Raw genomic sequence first — 24,367 nt, 5'->3', positions numbered from 1 at the left:
TGCAGATAGAGCCATTTCTGGCCTTTTCATTCCTATGAGCCAATAAAGGCCACACTGTTGTTTTCCGTTATTCTATGATTTCTAGTCTTATTAGGGAACGCACTCCTTTTATGCATACATTCATTGTAAGTTCTAAGTATCTTGAACAGGCTTATACTAAACAGTGGCTATGACCCAAGGTTCCTGCCCTAACTCTGTCACAGGGAAGGGGAGAACAAAACAGCCCAGGAGTAAAACTATCTTTTTATTATAAAATAGCTAGAGATAAACCATTCCCAACAGAACTACTGCTTTCTATACTGTGTTATGAAAATGCCTAAGGGGGAAGAAGAAACCACAGCTGACTCCCTCAATTTCCCCAGTCAGTTTCTGCTGGATGTGTGTAAATGTCTCTAATTCTCAATTTGATGATCCTACTTTCCTGGAGTTACTCGTCCTTCTTACACTTGAACACCTTGCCCAAGGGGACACTGTTCTGCCCAGGGTTCTCTATCTGGAAATGCAGTCGTTAAGAAACTTCCTAAGCTGATTTCTGCTAGAGGCTTTTAGAGCCCAATTTGATAATATTTTGGTATTCTCTCTCTCTAGCCTCATATTTGGCTTACTATATTCTTGATAAACCCATCCATAATTAAAATATAACTACTGTAGACCCTTCTCTAGAAGACAGAGAGCAAGGGCTGACGTAAGAACCTAGTCCTGTTCAGCTGAGGTCTTTCTCTTCCACCTGACATCCCTTTACTCAGTCTCAGGGCAGCTGCTGACTATTTCCTGAGCTTTAGTCATTCTTTCTTCTGTCAGCCAAAGATGACCCTGACTGAGAATAACCCATCTGGAGGCAGATGCAACAAAGTCCAAATAGGAAAGAGTAAATGACTCGCTAAAGGTTACAGAAGTGACAAACTAGGCACAGGAAATCATTAAGACACCCGTGTGTGCTGTAACTTGTTTTCTTCATCTTGGACTTCCTGTCATTGCTCAGAGCCAGGGTGGCCATGCTGCTGGGCAGCGTGTTCAGGTGTTGAGTCTGCACAAATTCCAGGCTGCCGCACACCACCCTGCCTACCCAACCGGGCAACGTGTTCCACCATTGACCTTACCCTTCTCTCACGCTTATCAGTGCCATCTCTAGTTCCACTTCTCTCCGCGGAGCATGCCCCGCTCTGTTGCTCCATCTTTTCCACCTCTCCACTGCCTATTCATTTGATGTAATGCCATTGGAAACTACAGTGTATAATATACTGTATAATATGCAGTACAGTTTTTGCCCGAATAGCTTTACTTGCATATATTCCTTTCAACCAATCATTGGCCTGGTTCAAGGTTTGAAGCACTGTAAATACTGGATCACTGCTGAGATCCATCTCATATATCCTCCTCTTGTCCAGAGCTAGGTAAGGAGTTGGGGCAGGTTCCATGAGAGCTCCAGGCTGCCACACATCTCTGCCTCTGTGCTTGTAGCCTGCGGGCAGTACCTCTGCCCACGCTCTCAGTTTCCCAGCAGGGCAAGCCGGGTGGGCGACAGCCACAGCAGCTTCATTTTGGGGCTGGCCCTATTCGCAATGACAGCTGTTTCTGCAGGCCAAGATCCTTTGTGTACTCCGGTAGCTCATGGATGGAGTCAATATTGAGTTGAACCTACTCAATGCGCTGGATCTGAGACTGAGTGGTAGCAGAGTTAGTCAACCTGTTTGGGCCTTCCAGGCATCATCTGCCTGCGTGGGCCTTCCAGGTGCAGTCATATCGTTTTAAATAGTTAGTGCCCTGGAGAGTGATTGTAATGATACTAAATTAAAATATAAGTTCCTTGATTTAACCTCTCTGGTGGCCTTTAAGGATTTGATAAATGTTAAGCAATATTCATAAATATGTATACAATAAATACAATTACAAACATAATCCCTAATATAAAGAAAGCTGTACTGAAAAATCCTGTAAGCACACATAAGTCTAACATCTACTAATATTATTTCCATTCTGTATTTTCTCACATATATCTGAGCATACATTTTTAATAAAAGCTATACATATGATCTTTTTTTTTTTTTTGAGACAGGGTTTCTCTTTAGCTTTGGTGCCTGTCCTGGAACTAGCTCTTGTAGACCAGGCTGGCCTTGAATTCCCAGAGATCCGCCTGCCTCTGCCTTCCGAGTGCTGGGATTAAAGGCATGCGCCACCACCGCCCAGCCCATACATATGATCTTAAATATGTTGTAGATATTGGATATATTTTATTCTATATGCATATGTTACAGGATTACATATGCATGTTGCACATTATATCATTGTTGCCCTTAAACCAGCATTTTAGTATTGACTAACATCACATATTATTTGGTATTTTTATTTACTATTACAAATATTTTGTCACATCACTGAAAATCTTCTGTGACCTCTTTGAAGTAATTGTATGGTTGACTTATAAAAATGTATCATGTTTACAAAACAGGAATAATTTTATGCTTTGATATAATAGTTTAATCAATGACTTCTGAACATTTTGAACCACAATAAGAATCACACTGTTTTTTTTTTAATTTTTAAGATTTCTTTTTTACTCTGTGATGTGGAGTTTTGCCTGCATGAATGTCTGGGCCTTTATAGGCTGGAAGTTGGAACTGGATCCCCTGGAACTGGAGCTACAGACAGTTGTGAGTTGCCATGTGGATGTTGAGAATTGAACCCCTTGTCCTGTAGAAGAGCAACCCATGCTCTTAAATGCAGAATCATTGCTCCAGCCCCCAAGAATCATATTTTAAATGGCAATCCACCACCACCCAGAGAGATACAAACACACATTAATGGAAATGTAATTTTATGCAACCATGGACCTGAACTTGAAGTTATCATGATGATAGCCTTCATTTTTCTCTCACTATTTTTCTAAAATGTTATGGTCACTGAACTCTAATTTCTGTACCTCCATGGCTTCATTTGAAGCTTGCATGCTGCGAAGTGATATGGATATAAAACAACTCATTTCGTTACTTCCTATTGTTGAATATGTAAATTAATTAAAATGTTTCTTTTTAGAAATGATTCTGCAGCAAACTTTTTTCTCTTTTTCTCCAAATTTTGTCTCACTTTCCTAAGGAAGAAGAATTAGTAAGTGGCCCTAAGACACAGAAATTTAATGTAATCATGATGAGACATTGTTACTTTGAGGACTGTCTGCCTCAGCAGTCCCTTGTGTTAGAAAATGCCAGCTGCTCATGTCACCCGAGGAATGCACACTGTACTGTTGTATTCGCTTTGTAGATGGGTGCTCAGGGCTATGACAAAAAGCACTGAGCTTGGAACAGCAGTGTTGGAAGCAGAAACAGACTTCTGGTTCGAATTCCAGGCTTCCCTTTTAGTTTGGACTGAAGTCAAGGCCTGTGGTCATGTAGAATATCAAGCTACCAATGTAAGCCTCACAGTCATTGCTGGCTTTTTAGGAAAGACTTGTGGGGTGATGTGAAGGGGGAGCTCCAGTCCACTTCATTCTCTGACGGGTGGCATTGCAGAACAGTTAGAGGTGTCAGTGTTTTTTTGAGACAGGGTTCCTCTGTGTAGTACTGGCTGCCTTGGAATTCACCTGGTAGACCAATCTGGACTCAAACTCATAGAGATCCACCTGTCTCTGTCTCCCAAGGGCTAAGATTAAAGGCACGCACCACCATTGCCTGGCAGGAATTCATAATTGTTTACACCAGTGAATAAATATATTAGAAAAAGAGCCTCTGAAAAGTCAGCAGAACCAGTTTATGTATTTATGTGCAGATATAAATGCTATTGGATGGTAGGAGTGGCTTAAAGACGCTGTCTAATAAGTGTATGTCCAGGGTTATAACCTCAGCTGAGAGCCACAGATACTGACTTCAGACTCTGGAGACTGAACAGATTGGAACCCTGACCTTACTAGCCCTGAAAATTTTCCATGAGACATAATTTTCTGTCCTCATTAGATGAATATTTTAGTGTCAACAGCTTTAAATAGAGGTAAGTTAAAGTGACAATCGAGCCAACAGAAACATTTCTTCCTGACTATACCACAACAGTATGAGTATCAGGATAAGTGGGGTCACACAGGCTTTTAATGCGAGATATAAAATAAATATTAAAGTAATATAAATAAGTGTTGCATTTATTTATTTCTGCCTGGAGATGGAAGGACAGATTGTCCATGTAGAATTCCAAATAACTAAGTTATCTCTTTTGCTTCCCTTCATGCACAATGATTTCTTTCTAATGAGCATTGTTTTGCAATCGGGGAGACACTGTTCTACACAACTTAACAAATACTGTTTTAGGCGGTCGGTCAGACAAGGTCAGCATCTACTGTTATGAATCATTTGGACAGTCTGAAATCACTCTACATGATAAAATAGCCCTCTCCCTCTGCACTCCTCATTTCCCAAACCAATAACCCCAATGTAATCAAGAGAGAGAACCACCATAGAAATCTGAACTGAAGGCATTTTACCAAATGCCTGAGCAATACCTCCTCCAAATTTTCAAGATAGTTACAAACAAGGCAAGCCTAAGATGCTGTCTGCAAGAGTCTACGGTGACATTATGTCTAAATCAAATGTGGCCAGGGCTAAATGAAATGTAATCCTAAATGGGGTACTTGGGTCAGAAAAAGGACATCCAGGAAAATCCAAAGAAATCTGAATATAGCATGGAGGAATTTAGTTAATAATAATGTGTTCATATTCCTTAACTGGACCAAGAATGTTCTATTAACCTATGATATAAAAAAAGAGGTACTGCATGTCATATGGGATTTCTGTGCTATCTGCATTTGTATGTAAGTGCAAAACATGGATAATATTAAGCAGTTATTATAAAATGAGTTATAAAAAAGAGATTGGTTATCAGACCATGGGAACAGTTACAGATATTTATTATATGTATACTTTTCTTGATCTGTTATACTAATTGGTTCCAAAATTTTAGGGAATATGAAAGCCTTGGCCATAAAGAGAGTCACAGGATATATAGTTGGAGGTTACGGAAAGTGGAGGGGAAAGCATCTGGGCCATAAAGTGCTGGAACTCTGACGTTAAGAAACGAGGAAGCTGGAGTGATGAGGTGACAAGAAAAGTTAGACTGTATGTAGCAGGACCTCAGTTCTGGGGAATCCACAGAATGTTTGCCCAGGTGAGGAACCCTCACACTGAAAACAGGTGGGCTCTACAGAAATTAGTCCCAAATGTGGGGGATGCAGCTTTCACCAAGACAAACATTTCTTCCTATTTTCTTCACTTCTGCCTCTACTGAAGGGTATTTGCCACATAGTGTGCTTGATGGATATTTGTTAAATGAATGAATGAAGTTGAACGATTTCTAGAGATGCCTTCAGAGAGACCAGAGGCCCCTGAAATGACCAGAAAACAATGATAGAATTCTGTACACGGAAGAACCCCCCCTCTCTCCCTCTGTCTCTCTCTCTGTCTCTCTGTCTCTGTCTCTCTCTCTCTCTGTAAATGAAAGCCAAAGATGAAAAAATTGATAAAATGGATAAAATGGAATTTTATAGCAATTGAAAACATTGCCTAATAACGCCCTCCTGACATTTCAAAGAAAAAAGCTATGCCATTTAATAAAGTGGCAGATCTATAATGTTTTCTATAAACTTAACAGATAGTTGTATGAAAATATTATTTTGTCAGCACTGAATAACAGAGCTATGAGTTTGAGGTAATGCCTCCACTGCCTAACTCCAGGGGGTGCCGCTCATATCACATTCCGCCTGAATTGAGCTGTCTACAAACACCATTTTCTTTCAGCTCCAACTCATCAAATACGTGTAGTAGCAATTGTACCTATTTCAGAATTATTATGACAAAACAAACACTTAAACTCAATTTCAATAACATGAACAATCTGGGAAATTCTCAGCAATATGAATTATCTCAAGGTGATAATGGTAGAACTGGTGATTTGGTAGAATGGACTGCAGCAGGCTGCCTGAATTGCAAAATAGCAAAAAAATTATTTGGTATGTTATAGGAAAGTATGCCAACTGCTGTTTAAGACCTCAGGTTTTAGAGGCTTTGCTCGAGATGAGTAGGATTCACCCACTTGTCTAAATGACCGAAAAAAGCCAGTCTTTCATATAATTCAGTTTGTTGTCTCTAACACATAGCGAAGAGTCTAATCTTTCATTTTTTACTCTAGTTATTTAAAAATTATGAACTTAAAAATACGTTTTGCGAGTGTGGAAGAGACCCTGAAAGTTAGTGCTAAAATCTTTTTTGGTGAATCGTTGTGCCAAAGCACTAAATTAAATTAACATGCCTATCTATCTGTCTGTCTGTCTGTCAGTCTGCATATCTATCTAATCTATCTATCTATCTACCTATCTATCTATCTATCTGTCTGTCTGTCTGTCTATCTATCTTCTATCTATATGTCTATCTTCTATCTATATGTTTTTGTCTGTCATCTTTTTTCTGTCTTCTATCTCTATATCTATCTCTATATATCAATCTATCTTTCTATCTATATCTCATCTATCATCTAAAAATCTCTCATCTATCATTTATGGATTTATCTATCTTATTATCTATCTATCTATCTATCTATCTATCTATCTATCTATCTATCTATCATCTACCTATCATTTATCTATTTCTTATATATTCTCTATCTATCATCTAGCTACCTATCTACATATTATCACCATTTATTACCTTAATCAAAGGACACTAAAAGCTTCATATGTGACTGCAAAAATAAGAGATAATTTATAACTTATACACCATGAAATAATGTGAAGGTGACTCGGGTTCGTCAAGGATCCAAGTCCCTTCTATTATGCTGAAAGGTCTTCTGAGACACTTGACCTTGCAATTTCCACAGAGGAGATTGGATAGAAAACTATTCCCACCACTCTCGGTCCACAAAACCTCAGTTAACCCTCCCTCAGTGCAGGAGAGGCTGGGAAAGGCCTAAACATATGCTCAGTGAGTACACTGATAGATGGCCAATAGCGGCTCTGGTTCTCACCATATTTTGTTGAACAGATGTAACACATTTGATTATAGTTTACTGTAGACTTTGTTGGAGACATTGATATTATGCATGTGCTGTAATGTATATGAATTATCTCTCTGTTATCTATTCATTTATGTTGTTACAATTCTAAAGTATGAAGTCTCTTTAAAGACAAAATTCAGCCAGCTGTGGGGATTTCAGGTGTGAGACGTATATGAAATTGGAGAATTATATGTGTGCCAACCACGGCTTGAGGCCAGGCAGCCTAAATTTGAATCTTGAGAGTTATACATTCTGTGTAACTAGGGCAGAATATTTTACTTTGTGACCCCCTTTTCTCATTTGCTAAGAGGAGATAACCATAGTACCTAGAAGGGCTACAGAAATTAATATTATGTAACTAAATCAATATAATGCCTAAAATAATAACAGCTATATAAGCATGATTTTTATCATTGAGCAGCTATTATGCTAACAATTAAGCACTTAATACAGTGAATGCCAATTCTGAGATAAAAATTTGTCATAATTTCACATGATTTAGCTAGTCATCTAGTCTTTTCATGAATATGTTTACTCTAGATTACAGTGTGATCTGTTGTAATGTGATGATAAATTCCAGAATTAATTACCTTTTTAAGAAATTTCCTGAAGTAATAAATGTTATTGTTAAAATCTAACAAATATTGAGCTTTTTTTTTGGTGCCAGACTCAATAGTCAAACCTACCACTCCCATTTGTATTCTGATCTGTGAATTTGCCTCACTGCTGGTATTGTAGTGATATAAATATTAAGACCTAGAGGGTTTAAGTACTAAATAGAGGCTCCCATGTTGTGAGGAGTGGAGTGGCGGTGGGCTATGAGCGGCGGGCTGTGTTCCGCCACCCAGCTGCCCACATGGCTAGCTTTACCTGAAATAATTACACGGAAACCGTATTTTTTTAAACACTGCCTGGCCCATTAGTTCCAGCCTCTTATTGGCTAGCTCTTACATATTGACCTAACCCATTTCTAATAATCTGTGTAGCCCCACAAAGTGGCTTACCAGGGAAGATCTTAACTTGCGTCTGTGTCGGGTGGGAGAATCATGGCAACTCCCTGACTCAGCTTCTTTCTCCCAGGATTCTGTTCTGTTTACTCCGCCTATCTAAATTCTACCCTATCAGAGGGCCAAGCAGTTTCTTTATTACTTACCAATGAAACAACAGATAGAAAGATGACCCTCCTCCATTACTCCCACATCCACTTGGTAGCAAGAAGGAAGCTGAATCTAGTCATAATCGGAAATAGGTCCCCCCTGACTTGTTATTTCTGTCCTTTACCATTAAGCAAATACTAGAAATCTTCCACTTTTCTTTATCTCAAAATCAGAATGGTCTGTGTTATTTGTCCCAGGATGCTGTTGGTTGTTGCTATTAAAAATGTATTCCCTCTCAAACCATTTCTATCTTCTAGATACCTTCCAGGTAGCTAATTAATTTAGAAATATGACTGCAGTAGCCCAGTTTAAATATTGAATTTCATTCAGTATTTATTCACATTTATGAATTTAGTAGTTTATACTAAAAGTAAAAGCATTCTACCAATATGAATATCACACACAACTGTCATGGCTAACCTCCCAAATCCAAATAAGCCCTAATCTTAATTACTAGAATTTTACACAATAAAAGCATTGCTATACATTATCCCACATGATTGACAATAGGTAATGCACATGCAAAACTGAACACAAAGTTCTGTGAGACATCAATAGCAGGATATCATGTTTCTGATAGACAAACTCTTCCAAGTAATGGAATCAGTAGTAGTTTTCGCCTCTGCCATTCTCTGTAATTAACTATGATTTTTTTTTAGTACTTGAACTAGACTATTGACATTAAAACCAATGTTATACTGCAGTTATGCTGGTATTAGCCTTATATAATAAGTACTGATAGGATATTCTCCTTAGGAGGACTTAAAATACTAGAAGTATGCATTTCAGGAGATCTTGAGCACCTTTGCAGTGTTACCTTTGGCCCAGTAACTGCCGTTTCTCCTTTCAGGTTAATCCTGCTCACCCAGACTTGACTTCTTGGCTCACACTTCCTCAATCACTACCACCTTCTGCTTTTCCCTTCATAGGATATTTCTTAAGTTTTGTTAAGATGATGTTTGAGATTCCTGTTGCAGAATTTTCAAACCAATGGCCTGAGGTCTTCCTGAGGACAGAGTATACATGATAAGGTATTTTGTTACCTCTGGAAATTCTACCCTAGGACCACTGATTGATAATTTACAAAGATCTACCTTTCTTCCTTCAGCCTCCCTTCCTGTAGCCTTGTGTTCAGAGTGTTGTCCAAGTTTAAACTCTTTTCTCTCTTAAACTTGTCAGATGGTTACAATTCTATTATGCTCATGATTAATAATTTTGAATTCATCTCTCTCCTGATCTCAAAGGCTTGTATTGCAGTTCAGTTTTTCATCAGGTTCTGTCAGGACTTTTAGAATAAATAGCTTCTAATTGCTCTCCAAGTTCCAGGAACATAGCTCACAGACAGGAACAACCCTGATGAAACCTTCTCAGCCATCCTTTTCTTCTCAAAGACAGTCTTCAGCCTCCTTCATTGGCAGCCTGCCTTAGAGGCAGTCTCTGCTTCCTTTCCCAACCCTCTCATATATTTTTCTTCTGTCTTCCAGAAGATTTACAGATGTTTTATCTTTATTCTCAGTATGATATATTCCACCCAGGGTCTCCCTCATGCTTCCCATATCAAGCCTGTATTCCCTGATCAGCTTCTGCTAGTTTCTCAAAACATAATACATGAAAAAGAAACAGACAGTCTTTGCTCTTGCAGTCAGTTCTGCCATAGGTTCATTTTTTTTTTTTAGCTAGTCTCATTTGACCACCTCATTTACTTTGTCAGGATCCTAATTAGAATTTTTTTTTCATGTGTGTCAGCGTCATCCTCCTCCACCCTTTCAAAATAGAAAATATACCCCCTAAATAATATATCTCCTAAATACTTTAATGCAATTCTTTAGTATCTGTTTGTCCGTCTGTTTGTTCGTCTGTCTATCTATCATCTCCCGGACACTGAAATTACAAAGTAAAATAATAGATACTTCATCTTGTGGGTCTGGGTTACCTCACTCAATATGATATTTTCTAGCTCCATCCATTTGCCTGTAAATTTCAAGATGTCATTGTTTTTTTTTTCTGCTGTGTAGTACTCCATTGTGTAAATGTACCACATTTTCCTTGTCCATTCTTTGGTCAAGGAACATTTAGGTTGTTTCCAGATTCTGGCTATGACAAACAATGCTGATATGAACATAGTTGAGCATATATTCTTGTTGGTACGATTGAGCATCCACTCATAGGTTGTTTTTAAACATAAAGCAAAGAAAATTAGCCTACAACTCACAATTCCAGAGAACCTAGACCACAATGAGGACCCTATGAGATACATACATGGATCTAAACTACATGGGAAGTATAAAAAGACAAGATCTGAGTAAATTGGGAGCATGGGGATCATGGGAGAGGGTTGAAGGAGAGGTGAGAGGAAGGGCAGAGAAAAGTGTATAGCTCAAACAATTATGAATTCTGCTAATCAGGTTGAAATACTGTTTTAATTAATATTCTAATTCGATATTAAAAGTCCAATTTTAGATAGTAGCTATTCAGAATACAAGATTATAAGAACAGCCTCTCATAAACCCCACCACTGACACCAATGGCCCAGGTTTGTCTCTCTGCTAAAGCGCTGCAGGGCGATTGTAATTACACTAGATGGATGCATAGACGGTTCACTAGGTATCATGCATTCCTCGAATATAAAGGCATTTTAGGTACAATGAATTATTTAGACAGTGAGAATATTCAGAACTAAGAAGCATTTCTAATGCCCTTCATAACGGCCCTTAAATATCTGTACATGATGACAGCAGATGATATTGCTAAATACTTGTTCCATTACATTTAAAATTTCCCTTGGGAGAGCAATTGTTTCCTACAATAAAACAATCACCGAAATTCAACATTAAAGAACCATAGAGGTCTCTTAGAAGGCAAAATCTTCCCAAATGGTAGAGATTATTTTTCATGCTTTATAACAGTGTCAGGACATAGTGACACACTTGTCTTTTAAAATTGTAAATAGATGTATCTGTATTATTAGTCTATGTTGCCAACACAGTATTTTTAGACAAGATACAGTGAAAATTGTATTATTTTAAAATATATTTTTGAAGATATACCCAAAGGTATTTTTGTGTCAGTCTACTGAATATGTTCTTTTGCCTCTTTTCTAGATAATATGTCCCATATAGTGGAGTCTATTGATGCCAATAAAACTTTTGTCCCCTTCTGTGAAAAGTCACTCTTAATACTCATACTGAGCTCAAGCTGGTACAGTCACTCTTGACCATTATATTTTGGTCCAGAACCCTGAATCCTCTCTGGTCATTTCCAAGTCTTCATTTTTTCATTCCTGTTTAAAGCTGGAGATGGATATGGAACACACACTTGCTCTGATTTCTCTTGCCTTCTAATCCTCATGCTGGGGGCAGAAAACTGATGACTTCCAGTGAGTTTCTGATTGAATTGTATGTGTCATGGCAACATACATGGACACACACACACACATACACCACAAAATAAAAGGAAAAATGAATATATAGAGACTTTTTTGAGAAAGAGGCTTATTTATAATCATGTGTTACATGAAAAAAATTATTATATCCTTCCATTGATTTTTAACATGCGTCTCTAAAATCTTGAGTAACTTACAGACTATTTGGTACATTATACTGAAAAGGAACTAGAATTCAATTTAATTTTCTACAATACCGCTAGATAAACTTCATTTAGTATCAGAAATGAACAACATTATTGGATGATTTATTCCCTCATATATTTGCATTATTGGCACTTAAAATAAATCTGAAAATAACTTAATCCATTATTAAGATACAGGGAAAAAGAAGACTTCTAATTTTCCTTAACCATTGAATAAACTAATAAAGAAACCCCAAAGTTTGGAAAACACAGAGAGAAGAGCAAAGCAGGGCAAGAACATTTTATTACATCCTATATGGACTTACGAATTTGGGACTATATTAAACTTTGAGTTTATGGTGGTGTAAAAAGAAAGCATGTTCAGCAGAATCTTTACTAAGAATTTTGAATTGTTTTTCTTTTTTTCTGAGAAGGCAATGCTGGGTGACACATCTAAGGCGGGAACCTGCTCAGTCACTAGGTTAGTTTACAAATACCTACAGGGATCATTAACACTGATCGTAACTGATTATTTGGAATTTATGATGTGACTAAGGAAGTTGTTCTCATTGTTGGGGGAGTTTGTACATGTTGGTGAAATCCTGTACTGCACAAATACTAAATATCAGTTATATGTAAATATTGGGAAATAGAAATTCCCTTACTAGCTATCAATTCTTCTCAACAATTATAAGTTAATTCTTTAAAATAATTATGCTATGTCCCTCTTTTAATTTTCTTATTGAAAATTTGTATGCAAAATATTCATCAAGTAACAATTATGTTGTAAAGTTGGGTTCTATCTTAGTTATGTATTTAAATGTGCATTTTATAATCTTTCCTGAGATGATTCGTGTTCAAAGACAATTTTTTTCAAAAGTGTCTCTTTTCTATTTCTTCAATAATAACTGAAAAAAGGTTGGTTCATAACTAGGATTAATTTCATTATAGTGAAGAAAATGGAAGAGATAAAGCATTTTAGGTAAAACAATAAAATCCTAGCTTGCTTATTCAAAAAAAAGGTACTTCATCTTCCCAGAGACAAAATACAATCATTCAGAATTTAAGCAAGCCTGTGAACAAAATATTTTTCTCCCAAGTTTCTTACCAAATATAAAAGTCACAGATAGCTATTCCAAGTGCATATTCCATTTATAGCATCCACATTTAAATGTATTCTTACCTGCGACCTGCTCAGTCTCAGATGAATCCCATAAAAGACATTTTCTCTAATCATAGTTAATGTCTGTTTCTCTGTCTATGAATCTATGTACATCTATCATATTTCCTCTTTCTCTCCCTCCCCCTCTCTGTATGAGAGAGAACACAATTTTATTAAGGTTATTATATTCCAAATTTCATGAAGAACACTATATGCTTTTGCTGTAGGTCACTTGAAATTTTTATTTTTATTGCAAGCTTCTAGGACTGGTGAAGGCAGAATTATTTTTGTATTACGTATCTTGCATTACTCTACATTTACTAGGCTCCTGCAGCAAAGATTAAGTATATTACCTCTATATTTCCAAGTACTGGCCCATAGTAAGTACCAGTAAATGCCAAATCAATCATTGGCCTTCTTGGATGTCCTCATGATGCTGTTGAGGAAAGCCATGCATGAACAGAAGGCACATCTTTGAAAGTAGACTAAATGTAGGTTGTAATTTGTTCAACTTTGGAAAGATAAAAACAATTGCATTACAACATAATAAAGAGGAAGGAGGTGTTCTTGGACATTTCAAAAATTAGCAAATATCGAACCCCTAACTTTTCAACTACAAAGAACAAAATTCCTTTCAGAATGTCTTACATCAAATAGTAGAACAGGAGTCTAAAGCTTACCTCAAAACTCACAGCGCCATTGTGGTCCGTATCGAATGCATTGAACAGAAAATGTGCATATGTTGTGGAGTCTAAAACATTGAAAAAGAGACATCATTAAATTATTGTTTCGATAGCTCTTTTCTTTAACTTGTTTATTTGATCTCTGCTGCCCATCCTCTTTCTTTAGTGAATTGCAACTTGAGATTCATAGGAATGAGCTATATTCTGAGACCATCGGTGACAAATATTTTCTGTGAGCCTCTGGGTAGGATTAATCTCAAAATGAGATAGTGTGTGTTGATCCCAACTCTGAAATGAGTACTGGTTCCATAGGTGGATGCCAAAATTATGGACATTGTTTGCTGCTTGGCAACATTTTATCTCCATTAATAAAGAAGTAAGAAGCCAAATATAAGACACAGATGAAGTGATATCTTTAATACCTCTGTCATAATTAGTATTGCCATTGTTTTTATAGCTCAAATAAGTATTTTTAGACTTAAAGAGGTTGAGAAACTACCCCCAATGTCACATAGTTACTAAGAGATAGATATAAGACATAAAGTTGTTTTTTGTTTATTGAGAAAAGGAAAAAAAAAGTTTCCCCCTCCTCCCACCCTTCTCCTCCTCCCCCCACTCCTCTCCCCCTCCCTCTCCAGTCCAAAGAGCAGTCAGGGTTCCCTGCCCTGTGGAAAGTCCAAGGTCCTCCCCCCTCCGTCCAAAGGCATAAAGTTTTTGAGGTGATACCATAACCAATAAATTTTTCTTGTGGGTTTGGGACAGTGGTGACTTAAGAAACCTCTGGTGGATAATATTTAGAGAATTTGTGGAGCCTGAGATTCCTATTTAGATGCCATTGCATGCAATAGGGTTCCCCTTTTCTGTTTGTGTGCTGGGTAGAATTCATGTGCTAAGCAATATGGACAAACATGGATGACTCAGAAAGCCCATTTATCTGGATCCTTTCTAAAGTCACTGAAGGTCTCTAAAATCTAACTCTTCCCCTGTGTTCCTTTCTCACGTATCCTCCTTCCCTCTCTTTTGCTTTTCTTTTGTTTCAATAATCTCTGAACTTTCTTCAGTTTTCATTTAAAAAGTATTTGTCTTTGTTTTCTTTTCTTAATGCCCAGCTTTAGTCTTTACATGCTTTTGTGCTCAATTCTTGATAAAATTTACATGAGTGTGTTAAATGCTTCATCTCATGGGTTTTAGCCTTTAGACTTTACCCCACAAAAATGTAACCTTTCAGCCTTTTGCTTCTAGCCCTTTATCTTCTGCTTAAAAGTTCATTAATTTCTATTTTGTGACTTTTGCTTTTTATATTTACTGGGATTTACTATAACTTCTTTTCCTTTCTGACATTATGAATTCATTTTAAAAGGCTGCCAAGGCTCTAAATCAGAATAGCAGGGATGGGGAATTACTTTTCCAAATCAGAACAAGCAAAACTGCTCATCTTCTTTCAAAGTTTCTATGTTCTGTGAGAGGAAATCCAAATTTCTCTGTACACTTTACAGATTGTGAAATACATAACCAATATTTTTCCTCAATATTTCATCAAAGTCATTGGTCATTAGCATGAAGCTATGCATGTCAAAGCTGACTGCACATTTGGTTTCCCAGAAATGATAGTAACAGCTCCACTCATCTCTCATTGCTAAATATAATCTAAATACAATATAATGCATCATTGATTTAAACCATGTGAGTGGTTCGATCTCTCTCTCTCTCTCCCCTCTCCTCTCTTCTCCTCTCCTCTCATCCCCCCACCCCTGTGTGTGTGTGTGTGTGTGTGTGTGTGTGTGTGTGTGTGTGTGTGTGTGTTTAATGCCCGGATGTTTATGTTTAGGTGCATTTGAACATGCACGCATAAATGGACACAAAATGTCAGCGTTGGATATCTTCATAACTATAACTTTCTGCTTTAGTTTTTGAGACAGAGTCTCTCATATTTCTCACTGACCTTGGAACTCACCATTTCAGGCAGGCTAGTCGGCCATGAGCCTTTGGGAAGCATCTGTCTATACCCTGGCAGCACTAGGGTCACAGATGCACTTCACCACACCTGGCGTTTATGTGAGTGTAGGGAATCAAGCTGAGTTCTGCATACTTGGGAGATTAACTAAGACATCTTCTCAGTCCCATTAACTTTATTTTCAGTCAGTTAACCAGGCACCCAAGTTGAGTTCATGCAGTATGTACAACTGGCAATAATTAGAGTGATGCCAGTGTGGTATTGATAAGTTGTAGGAAAAAGGTAATTTGGATGTGGGATCAGGGATTTGGTTAAAATTGACTTAGTGCAACTGTTGGGAAATTTTATTATAGAGTAATGAAGACTTGGCAGCCTATTCAGGTTTGGAAAGTTGTTTTGTACTCAATAATAGTTTTGTATACTTCTTAAGCTCCTTACAGCCTCAAGGTGTTATGGGGTTTTAGGTAGTATGTTAAATTTATTTCCAGGGGAGAAAAAAAATGAGCTTTGCATGGTTTATAATCAGCTTAATTAAGTGAGTCTCTTGTCACCCTGTTTAGACAATCAAGGTAAATATCTTTTCCTTAGCTAGCAAAACTCACCATGAATAATGGCTCCTAACAAACAATGCTTGTGATTTTTAATTACAAAGTAAGATAATAGGTGTATAATAATTATTCTTCTCAAATGTTGTCTCATTAATTTCAAAGTTTTTTTTTTTGTGTGTGGTAATGGCACTCTCCCAGTTTATACTGATATAGTTTGGAGGACTTCTTGTTTCTCAGTACACCTTGGCAACTGTCTTGAAATTTACCAATCTTCTTCCCTAAGTTTATCATGCAGAGTGATTTGGCAAGATCAATGTTGTGGTCTTGAGCCAGTCAATGTTTCTGTGACTCATTCTCCTCTTCTTTGAATAACAGCAATACTAGCATGTACTTTGTAGAGTTATCATGAAGTTTAAATGAGGTATGGCATATACAAAGATTTTATAATATAAGGAGTCACAGGAACCTATTAGAAGATCAGTGAATATTAGTTATCATTGTTCTTCTAATGCTTGAGTTAGAACTCAAGTTAGAACTAATTTTTTGAACAAATCTCTTGAGCCATAATAATATCCCATGTTTTAGAAGTGAAATCAGTTTGGGGTTCTTTCTTCCCACCTAAACTCTGGATTCAAGAACAAAGTGTGGAAGTAGTCTAATGTATTTGAAGACACAGTCCATGACATTGCCATTCTAATAAGGTATATGTATATGTGTAAATAGTCCTCAGTGGTAGAAAATGTATTTAGCCTGTGATAGGCCTTGGATTCAAGCATCCTATCCCCTCAAAAATATCAGCAACAATAACAGACCAGTTCTCCATTCTCCCTAATACCTGCACTGAAAATTGGTATATAATAGTCTGGAATGAGAAATATGTTTACTATGTAGTAATTTGTACATTCTTTATAATTTAATTTAATCTTTACATTCAGAGAAGCCATATCTGTGCCTCAAGTGCTTTGTGTACGATGACTGCACAGTGGATATTTGTAGACATGTTCTTCTGACTTGAGATTACTTACTCATCTCTTCAATTAGATGCTAAGTGGGGATCTAGCATAGTCAAAGTATGTGCCATGTTCTGATAACACAAGCAAAAATAGTTTAGAAACCTTCATTTCCCCAAATATGTTGTAATAGTTAATGTGACAAGAATTACATACTCAATGCTTCTGCTCATAAAGAAATACCTGAACACACAGGCAACAGCACTAGCAAGCCTCTCCTTATTTTATTGCTGTATGTTAGACATGCTTTATCCCCCTGAAAGATGCTCTCTCTGATATGGCTGTGTTGACATCAAGCTATGTTTGTATGACCAAACAAGCTATGTTTAGTAAACTCTCACTAAGCTTTAGAAAATGTCAGAAAGTTGATACAATACACATTGGGCAGGGGCTTGTGTATCAAAGACAAAATATCTATGCAAGGCACAGTGAGATATGATGACTTATAGATACTCCTTTGTTATTTTTCATAATGGCAGAAACTTGTTGCTCTCAGACTATCAACCTGAATAAAATGTAACTCTGTGGGAGATGTAGACGACTACAATATGAATCTCCCTGCCATCTGAGATTATGTTCTTCCTAAGAACATTTTTCCTTTCCAGGCATCACTGTGAGATGAAATTTTCATGCAAAACATTAATTTTTAAATGGCAAGTCATCATTCTTAGAAATATCTCATTCTTTTCGATGATGTACCTTTAGATTTATGCATCCAATTAACATGAATAATCAAAGAATTTTGAAGAGCCATAAATTTATTATTCTGCTTCAAATCCCTTTGGATTTGTTAAAAGAATTACTTACCATGTAGATTTCTCTGTTTAGTAGATATTCTCTAATACAGAAATATTTTTGAATAGTTTGCATTTTTAATGTGGAGTGCTACCTAATCTGTACTGTATAATGATTTTGATTAAAAAATAAAGCAGTCTATTGTTTGAACCCTGTAAACTACATGCCCACTCCACCCCAAAATTCACCCAACCCCTGTAACCTCAGAGGAACTCTGAACTACAGGCTTCAACTGCACAGTGGACCAAGAGCTACAGCTGCAGACATAGGACCTCAACTACACACAATGGACCAAGACAGTGGGCCAAGAGGGACTTGAGTGGCTCTCTAAGACACAGAGAGCCACTGTAAGGACTTGACCAAGAGGCAAATTGCTGGCACCAACTGGAGGAAGAGATGAGTAGGTGCCAATGCAAACATTCATTCAACAACCTGAAAAGCAGAAAAATAACACCTAGCCCAGTGGCCACACCACAGAAAGACTTGTAACATGAGGGCCTGCTTGTTGGTGTTTCTGTAATGCCCAGTTCCCAGAGCCAGTAAGCCCCAAAGAAAATCACACAGAGAAGTCTACATAAGTTATAAACCGATTGGCCCATTAGCTCAGACTTCTTATTAACTCTTTTTTTCTTATTAACTCTTATAACTTATATTAACCCATTATTCTTATCTATGTTAGCCACATTGCTTGGTACCTTTTTTGGTGGGGCAGGTCACATCTTCCTTCTTCAGTGCCTGGACAGGACTGTGGAGAAATAGGCTTCCTCCTTCCCAGAATTCTGTTCTTATTGATCACTTCTACTTCCTGTCTGGTTTTCCCGCCTAAACTTTCTATCTGGCTACTGACCAATCAGGATTTATTTAAAACATAATTAACAGAATACAGAGTTGTCCCACACCAAAGACTTGATCATCCTAACCCAGAAGGAGCATAAGAAGACAATATTAATAGAACTTTACGAGGATGATAGAAACCCTTAAAGAAGAAATGAAAAATTTCCTTAAAGAAATTGAGGAAAAGACAAACAAAAATTTGGAAGAAATCAATGAATTTTTTAAACAAACTCAAGAAAACAAAGAAAAAACAAGCAAACAGGTGAAGGGTATAGTTCAAGACTTGAAAACTGAAATAGAGGCAATAAAGAAAACAGAAACCAAGGGAATTCAGGGAATGAAACACCTGGGTAAATGAACAGGAACTACTGATGCAAGTATAACCAACAGAATACAAGGGATGGAAAGAGAAAATCTCAAATGTTGAAGATACTATAGAGGAAATAGATTCCTCAGGCAAAGAAAATATTAAATCCAACGAATTCTTAACACAAAACATCCAGGAAATCTGGTGATGTGCGAATCCCCTCTGTATATTGTGAATACCATTGGTGAATAAAGAAACTGCCTTGGTCTGTTGATAGGGCAGAACTTAGGTAGGCATGGAAAACTAAACTGAATGTTGAGAGAAAGGAGGCAGAGTCAGAGAGAAGCCATGGGGCTGCCACTGGAGACAGACACACTAAAACCTTGAAGGTAGGCCACAAGCCTCGTGGTAAAATATAAAATAATGGAAATGGGTTAATTCTAGATGAAAGAGCTAGCTAGCAATATGCTTAAGTAATTAGCCAAGCAATGATTTAATTAATACAGTTTCTGTGTGGTTATTTTGGGAGTCTGGGCGTCCAGGAAACAAACAAGGGGCTTCTTACCACAACCTGAAACTCCACGAAAAGACCAAACCTAAGAATAATATGAATAGAAGAAGGAGAAGAACTATAGCTCAAAGGCACAGGAAATATATTGAACAAAATCATAGAAAAAAACTTTCCTAACTAAAGAAGGATATCCCTATGACAGTACAAAAATCTTACAGAACACCAAATAGATTGGACCAAAAAAAATTCTCCTTGCTTTATAATAAACTAAACACAAAACATACATAATAAAGAAAGAATATTAAGAGCTGAAAAGGAAAAAGGTCAAGTATTGTATGAGGCCACTTGTTTGTTTCCAGCTGCTCAGCCCCAAAATAATGCCACAGAAACCATATTATTCACAATTCTGTTTGGTCAATAGCTTAAGTGTATTTCAGGCTAACTCATATCTTAAATTAACCTTTCCCCATTAATCTGTGTATCACCAAGAGACTGTTGCTTAACAGGTAAAGTTCCAGCATCTATCTCCTACAGGGCTACATGACTTCTCATTAACTGCCTTTTTCTCCCACCATTCAGTTTAATTTCCCTTGCCTAGCTCTGCTCTACCCTATAATGGGCCCAAAACAGCTTCTTTATTAACCAGTGGTATTTACAGCATACAGAGGGGAATTCCACATCAGTCAAGTAACATATAAAGTAAAACAAACAAGAATTACACTTGACTTCTCAATGGAAACCATAAAAGCCAGAAGGTCCTGGGCAGATGTGCTACAGACACTAAGAGACCAGGGATAGAAACCCAGACTACCATACCCAGCAAAGCTTTCAATTACCATTGATGGAGGAAACAAGATATTCTATGACAAAACCAAATTTAAAAAATACCTATTCACAGACTCATCCTTACAGAAAGTACTAAAAGGAAAACTTCAACGCAAGGAAGCTAATTACACCCCAGAAAACTAAAACACAGTCAACAGATAACCTCACACCAGCCAATACTCCAAAAAAGGAAACACACAAACACTACCACTGAAAAATAAAAGGAATTAACAACCATTGGATATTAATATCTGTTAATATCAATGGACTTAATTCACCTATAAAAAGACACAGACTTAACAGAATAGATACCAAAACAGGACCCATCCTTCTGCTATAAACAAAAAATACACTTCAACCTCAAAGATAAACATTACCTCAGAGTAAAGGTGTGGGGAAAAAAAGAATTTATGTCTGACCTCCTTGTTTTTGTTAACATTGTTATGCTGTAGCTATCTTGGTAAAATGAATCACATAAAAAACTGTTATATTCTATAATTGTATAATATGTAAGGACAAGGAAAATGAAGTTTCTGGTTCTTTGTGAACTGTGTTTATGAGGTAAAAAGTCTTCTTTTGAGAGTAATAAAGCTTCAATTCAAAAGTTAATTTTTATTAAACTGTTAAAGACAATTAAGCTTTAAAATCTGTGCTTATTGTCATGCTAAGTATTTATGTACTTAATTATGAAAAACAGCTTTATTTAGTCTTCTGTATATGTTTCCAAGGTATAATCAAAAGCAAGTAACTAAAACAAACAAGCCAGGGTTGTTTGCTCAGATATACTTAATAGGTACTTGTCCTCAAACTTATCAGAGATCTGTTCAATATAGCATTTAAATTGTTTAAATTTACTATGATAGACAGATTCCAGATCCTAGCAGTGACTCCCAAAACCTCAGTAAAGTGGGACAATTAACTCTCCGGTGTCTTGCTTGTTAACATCTTAAATTTGTTCTTGGCAGCAGACAAGGCATTGGGTCAGTTTTACTCAGTTTTTAGTGTTTACTACATAGTCTTAACTCTGTTCTAAGATATATAAAAGTCTAAGGATGTAAAAGCTTAAGTAAGTTCTGAAGATCTCAGAAAATGATTTAAGATATATAAATACAAGTTGTAAAGTTATAAAAATGATTAAGGTATATAAATAGTTGGGGATATTTTAGATTTCTATGTTATTGTTACACTGAGATTTCAAAGGTTTAGAATTTTTTTTATTGGGTTCTACATTTTTCTCTGCTCCCCTCCCTCCCTGCCTCTCAAAGGTTTAGAATCATCAATGGAGTTCTGATAAGCAGATGGAGCGCTGACTACTTACTATTTGGTCACAATCTCAAGATTTTAAATTTACTTTGGTTATCTTCCAAGTATAAACTTAAAGGTGCTTTTAATTGGGCTAAAATATCTGTCCAGTCTATATATTTGACTTTCTAGAGAGAAGAAAAGATGCTTTTGCTTTTTATAATGTGGATTTCAGTAAGCTTCAGGAGACAAAGAGGTAGTAAGACTTGGATTCACATCTCACAGACCAAGTGCACTCTAGATGAGTATAGCCTATATTTCTGACCCTGTCTTCTCCTGAGAATGGGATCCCTCCCCTCATCTTGAGACTCTTCCCTTTCCCCAATTCCTAGGACTGTAGGGTTTAAAGTTGTAAATGTAAGGTTTCCCTCTAAGTTCCTAAATTTTAACTCCTGTCCCTGGCCTATATTTGTTGAAGCATATTTCCACGTGGCTGACACCACCCAGCGATCATCTGTGGACTGCAAACTGCTGAGCGCTGGACTTGCTGAAAGCTGATGTAAACCAGTTTAGCTGATGTGACTGCTCCCTGTCTTTTCATCTGGGTAGCTAACCAGAAGCTTCTAATGGATGCCCCATTGCCCAGCCTTTGGCTAGTCTTTCAGCCTTCCTGGTCTCTGACAGTGATGCCCTAGTTTCAGCTGCAAGTATTTACAGAAGAGAGTATATCATCTCTTGCTTCCCCCAAACAGGCTGAAATGCTAAGTCAAAAGAAAATTTCCTGCCATAGGAGACAAAGTGGCTACCTATGATGCCAATTGGCATACCAGAAAAGTGGGCTCAGGTTTAACTATAAGTAGATTTATTAACTGAAATAGTTCTGCAATGTGGTAGGACATTTGGCAAGCTTTATGTGGAACAAAGAGGTATTATATTACTTTAAGGAAAATTGTTATTTATATACAAGCCATTCATGATTATAATCTGGTTGGACTCAAAGAAATATTGCCAAAAGGGAAACTGAGATAAAAAATAAATGGCTGGTGCCCATTTCCAGGCTCCTTCTATTAGTAACTGTGATGTCAACCATCCCAGAGCCTTTGGCCTTTCTTCTGCTAATTATTGTTGGTCTTATATCGTTGATGCCTCAACTAGATGATAATTCCCATCTGGGTTCCATTGAGTTGATGGTTGTTAGATCCAAATATAAACAAGTACTCATCACAGAATCAAGAATTTGATCCAGGATACAAATCAAGGTCTGGGGGGGGGGGCAGGGGTATAAGACCCAAAAGCTAACCTGTAAGCCTGTCCTGCTCAGGGCCCAGGTAATATCTTGGGATGCTATGAGTTGTCATTCTTGGAAAACAACAGCTAAGCCAGATGGGAAACAATGGTGTCCACATGGGTTTGTCTTTTAAAAAGTCCTAGAATATATGTTTCAGAGCCACTCATCTGGGAATTCCAGAGAGTGGACTTATCCAGAGTTGATCTACCTGGTCAGTATTTAATATTTAATTAAAGTTTGGTTCAAATTTGGCTCAAAGTGGTAGAATTGGTTCTTCTCTTACAATCTCATGACTAGCATGATCTTCATCCCATTATTTCCTAAGCCCTTCATTCATTCACACATTACTCTTATGCAGTAAACATGTCTCAAGTGCTATTATTCATTGTTCAGTGGTCTGTGAACACAGTGAATAAAATGACTAACAAAACCTTTTCTCTTCCTTTGGAGTTGACTTCCTCATGGTGTGAAAGACAGCCAACGGTAACAAGGAAGAAAAATGTTAATTATTTGGGGGTCTTTCATAATGGAAAGAAATGCAAGTCAGAGGAGAGCCATGGGGAAGAGTTCAGAGTTACATTTTTAAGGTGAAATGGTCAGAAAATGTTTTCATTTTTGCTTGCTTGCTTGATTGTTTGTTTTCTCAAGACACAGAGAAAGAAGTGTGTACAATTAGGTGGTTGGGGAGGTGGAGAGGATCTGGGAGGAGTTGTGGGGATAAAAGCATGATCAGAATGTATTGTGTGAAAAATAATTTTATTCAATAAAGAAAGCAAAACATGGTGAGAAGTAGAGATGTGACTGTAGTAAAATGATTCCTGGGGACAGGGACTAGTGTGTTCAAGATCCCCGAAGTCACGGTGTCTGCTGTTTTGATTGTCTATCAAGGAAGTTGCATGGCTAGAACAGAATGAGTCATAGAGACTGTGGAAGGATAAGATAGAGAGAGGGAGGGAAGGGAGAGAGCAGGGAGGGGAGGAAGATAGAGAGAGGGAGGGAATAGAGAGAGGAGGGAGGAGAGGAAGGAGAGCAGGACCATCAGAGGCTGCAACAATAATGCATGCTGCGATACATCATTTGTATTGCGGAAGCTTTCAGAACTGTGACATGAGGGGGCCTCTATTTTAACAGGGTTACTGACTTATTTTGAAAATTGACCATCGTCAGGGGAAGAAGCAGCCAAGCCAGCGGGGCCAGCTCAGAGACTGTTGACTTCTTCTGGCAGATGCTCTTGTTGTGTTTTGCTTGGTTATGTGATAAGTGCCTTAGAAAGGTTATAGCCTGGTAAATGGCATAGTCTACTGAGGCCACAAGCACAGGAAGAGGCAGTAGATGCCTCCTGTGTTGAACGAATTTCAGAGCTAAAGTGCTCAGTCCTGTGAAATTTTCCTAGACTCTAATTTATGTCCCTACTAGGGTCTATTCTATCACTATTTTTTGTAGAATGGAATGCTAAGT

At 37.3% G+C, this 24,367-nt stretch overlaps 1 protein-coding gene across 6 annotated transcripts in view; it reads right to left on the bottom strand.

Moving 5' to 3' along the window:
- Window positions 1-24,367, bottom strand: part of Kcnip4 (potassium voltage-gated channel interacting protein 4) — a 1,037,063-nt gene that overhangs the window by 7,819 nt on the left and 1,004,877 nt on the right. For all 6 annotated transcript variants that reach the window (XM_075943600.1, XM_075943595.1, XM_075943599.1 and 3 more), the window contains one exon: window positions 13,593-13,663. In XM_075943600.1, coding sequence (XP_075799715.1) covers window positions 13,593-13,663 — 71 coding nt within the window. The remainder of the gene's footprint in view (window positions 1-13,592; window positions 13,664-24,367) is intronic.

Source organism: Microtus pennsylvanicus, chromosome 12 (assembly GCF_037038515.1).
Source record: "Microtus pennsylvanicus isolate mMicPen1 chromosome 12, mMicPen1.hap1, whole genome shotgun sequence".
In the NCBI taxonomy this organism is placed as follows: Eukaryota; Metazoa; Chordata; class Mammalia; order Rodentia; family Cricetidae; genus Microtus; species Microtus pennsylvanicus.
This window is presented reverse-complemented; position numbering and strand designations above follow the sequence as displayed.